The following is a 3,965-nucleotide window of genomic DNA, read 5'->3' as shown; positions in this document are numbered from 1 at the left end:
TCACTTGAATATAAATTGGTTGTTTACAGCACTGTATCTTCATTATATTAAACATGAGTATTTTGATGTTAGAATACAATTTGCCTACAAATAATCTTCACAATATCTACATTTTGGAAACACTCAATGTAGTTATTGTATATAATTTTGTAGTTGTATATGTTCATAATTTTTACGAAATACCTTCAAGTTCTAGGTAATATCTGTATATAACTGTCAGTTGAAGTTAAATTACACAACAAACAGAAGAAATAAATACTCCAATCCTAGAAATATATTATCCACAATTTATCTACAAATCATCTACAAATTATTACCAAGACTACAATTTAACCACATTTAACCTATATTTTACCTACAATCTGGAAACACTTTACATTATTACTTTTTTGATATCAGTTGTATTGTAGATAATAAATATTAAAATTTAATTACACTATATCAAAGACAAATTTCGATGCCTGGCACAATACATAAAAGCATGTTAAACACACATAAACAAATTGTAGTCTACTTCATAATGATCTTTAAAAACTTAAACGATTACACAAAAAATCTGCTAACTTTAACTTACTAACAGTTAGTTTGAATAACTATTCTAACTACATGATATTCATTTCTTCTTGGGCGCATTCTTGCAAGATCTTTTGTTATGCCCTTCACCTCCACAATTTCCACATGACATCTTGTATTTCTTTGACTTTATTTCATCATATGTTTTATATCTTTCCTTTTGAGGTCTCCCTGGCTGCCTTTTATCTCCCGTCGGTGGATTTACTACTTCATCCAAAATATATTGTATCACATTCCATTTGCTTTTATCAGGAAGAGGATTTACTGGTATTTCATACGTACGCGGAAAGCTCTCCCTTGTATAATACGGAGATCAATATTTTTCATATGTTTCATTTCTGTGCCTTAATGCTGCCAAAGAAGCGCACATGGAAGTTCTTCAAGTTGGAATTGGCCACGGCTACATTTATTATTTTCTAGACACACAATGTACCGCTTCACATCATCTAACATAGTATGTATATGATCTGTTGAAGCCCTCACCTACAATTGCAGAACAAACAGAAAAAATCTTATTTCAATCATAAAAATAGATTATCTACAAATATTCTACACCTTATCTACAACCTACAATTATCTTCAATTTGACTACAATTTATCTACAATCTGGAAACACTGCATATTAAGTAATTTATTTTTTCTGCACCAAATAAAAAGATCTTACCCTAAGCTTCTGAGATAATATTCTGTTGTTCTCTAATTCTTTGTTGAATTTGGACCCAAGAAATGTGAAAGTACCCTTCGCCTTCAATAACTTCTCGTTGGTCCAACGTTCTAGCAGTGTCCGCATATACTCTAAAAGGTCAAATATCGGCAGCTCTCTTGCATCTTTTGTTACAGCGTTCAACGACTCTGCAATATTTGATGTCATTGTCCACGTTCTATTCACTGTTGCATGTACTCTTGACCATTTATGATAGCCAATATCATATAGGTAAGATTTCACACGCGGGTCTACCTCTTCAATCTTCGACATCCTTTCATTAAATTCATCTAGAGTGTATGACTGTGTTGTAGCAAAGTACAATTCATGTAATTGTAGATGACCCTTCTTGAATTTTGACCTTATATTTGTCCAAATATGTCACATGCAAGAGTAGTGTGTCATGCCCGGATAGACAATTGATGTTGCCTTCAGTATACTCTCATTCCTATCTGAAACAGCCCACATTGAAGGTCTTTCACCATATGTCTGCTTGAATTGCTCAAAGAACCACTTCCAAGATTCGTCATTTTCAGAATCAACCACAGCATATGCCAAGGGCATACCTACATTATTAATTCATAAAATATTAATTGGCAGCTTTGAAAATGTATATAAAAATATAAATACATAACAACTACAATATATCTTCATAATATAGACAATTTATCTACATTTCATGTAGTAGCTACAAAATAACTACAAAATTATTACAATGTATCTACATTTTCTAGACTGCCTACAAAATAACTACAAAAGTTTTACACTTTTTACCTGCTGCATCCATGGTGCTTACTGTCAGCATAATCCCCCTGTAGGCTGACTTTAAGAATGTCCCATCAACTACTACTACTGGCTTACAATGTTGCTAACCACTTATTGATGTACAAAGAGCAACAAATGCGTATAAGAAGCATTCATTTGCTGTCTTCTTCAATTTAACAACCGAACAAGGATAAGTCTCCTCAAGAATATAAAAATATTTGGGTAATTTGCTGTAGGAGTCAGCCGGATTCCCTCTCAAAAACTGTAAAGTCTTTTCCTTTGCTCTACATGCTTGCATGTAGCTTAGGTTCACTCCGTGTTCGGATAACATGTCAGTTTGTATGTCCTTTGGTGTGTAAACAGTCTTAGGATCACAATACTTTCGAATGACCATGCTACCAACTACAGCTGCAGTACGTTTGCGTTGTATGAATGTTTCGTCCATTAAGGAGCATGTGTGTTGTCGGTTGAAACTCCTTATCTTGAACATTGCGGAATCATTAATTGACGTTGCCTTGAAGTGCCATTTATAGTTTTTACCAACGCATGCAAGCCAGTAGCTACAAAAAAATACAATATTTAATACAGATCATAAATGTAGATGCAACAAAAGGACTGTTTTAACATAAAGTAACATAAACTACAATGTAACTACAATTTATCTACAATGTTTAAAAAACACATATCTTGAGTAAAACACTGTTTTTAATGATCTTCTCACCACAAATATCTCCATACCTTCTATGACTAGATATTTTATCTCAGAACTGGAACTTGTGCATCACAAAAAAGTGCTTCATTGCAGCAGCTACAGTTTGCTTGTCCTGATACACTTGTCTTTCTTCAATAGCAGTTTGCGTATATTATGTTATTATTTCACTTTTATATTCCTCTACAGCTGGAGATGATGGCATATCAAGTAACTTTAGGGATCCGGACGAACCTGCGTCATAATAAAGATAAATAGTGTCATTATAATTTTGTAGAATCTTTGTAGATAATTTGTAGATATAGTAAAAAATTTGTAGTCATCCATTTTAGGATGTCAGACATTGTAGTTAAATTGTACTATAACTGTTGCAATTTGTAGAAATTTGTGAAAACAATACTGCTTCGTGCATAATTAAACTGATTTGTATTTTATTTGACTAGATTTTGTTCTAAACATAGATTGTAGTTTTATTTGAAGACAACATTTTGAAATCAACAATTTCTAATCATATATTGTAGTTTATTTTGTCGTATAAATGTAGTAACTTTGTAGATAATTTTGAAAACAACATTGCTTTATTCTTTTATTAAACTGATTTATAGTTTAATTGTAGGTAAATGTAGTAATTTTGTAGATAATACCGTAAAACCATAATTCTATGCAATTTCGAACTATACAAACCTGCACTTGTGTTATCGTTGGTGATTGCCAATTCCATATTGAAATATCATACACTTATGCATAACGGATATGAACCTAAGTTTTTATTCTCCTTTTTGGTCTCCATATACACACGAACCCCCATATCATTCCTAATCTCCATTGGGGGACAATTGTCGTTCACCATGTATTTGATTTCTATAATTTTTTCTGAAGTATCAATCGATAGTTGTTCTGCAATTGTAGAAATCAGAATACTGTAGCTTGCATTCTCATTTACCACAATGGCAACTTCAAAATCTCTAAATCTGCCATAGTTATCCCAATTCCCATTCAGTTGTAGCATGATTGCGATTATGGATATGATTGCGTGTTGTTGTTGATGTATTATTCTAAATTTTTTCGTTTTTTTGGATTTCTAGATTGAGGGAAAAAAAAGATGAAGAACAGATATACGATCGCCAATTTGATTTCTGAAAACGACGAAGAAAAGAATACTCTACAATTTGAATTCAGTTTGTTGAATCTCGAAGATATGTTCTGCAATTGTTG

General features: G+C 32.3%; 1 protein-coding gene across 1 annotated transcript; it reads right to left on the bottom strand.

Moving 5' to 3' along the window:
• Positions 1-431: 431 nt before the first annotated feature.
• Positions 432-3,759, bottom strand: LOC138876213 (uncharacterized). Its single transcript, XM_070155118.1, has 6 exons — positions 3,545-3,759; positions 2,150-2,601; positions 1,694-1,842; positions 1,238-1,579; positions 1,000-1,056; positions 432-461 (listed from the first exon to the last, which is right to left on the bottom strand). Exons 1-6 carry the CDS (start codon positions 3,757-3,759, stop codon positions 432-434), a joined length of 1,245 nt encoding a protein of 414 aa, XP_070011219.1.
• Positions 3,760-3,965: the final 206 nt, after the last annotated feature.

Source organism: Nicotiana sylvestris, chromosome 8 (genome assembly GCF_000393655.2).
Source record: "Nicotiana sylvestris chromosome 8, ASM39365v2, whole genome shotgun sequence".
Lineage (NCBI taxonomy): Eukaryota > Viridiplantae > Streptophyta > Magnoliopsida > Solanales > Solanaceae > Nicotiana > Nicotiana sylvestris.
This window is presented reverse-complemented; position numbering and strand designations above follow the sequence as displayed.

Bases quoted from the DNA above. Each gene is read 5' to 3' on its own strand.
- LOC138876213 (XM_070155118.1), bottom strand. From the start codon at position 3,759: ATGCTACAACTGAATGGGAATTGGGATAACTATGGCAGATTTAGAGAT. The intron at 1,580-1,693 runs GTCTATCCGGGC...GCTACAACACAG, and splicing joins TACTGAAGGCAACATCAATT to TCATACACTCTAGATGAATT. The intron at 462-999 runs GTGTGTCTAGAA...GTATTGTGCCAG, and splicing joins ATGATGTGAAGCGGTACATT to GCATCGAAATTTGTCTTTGA.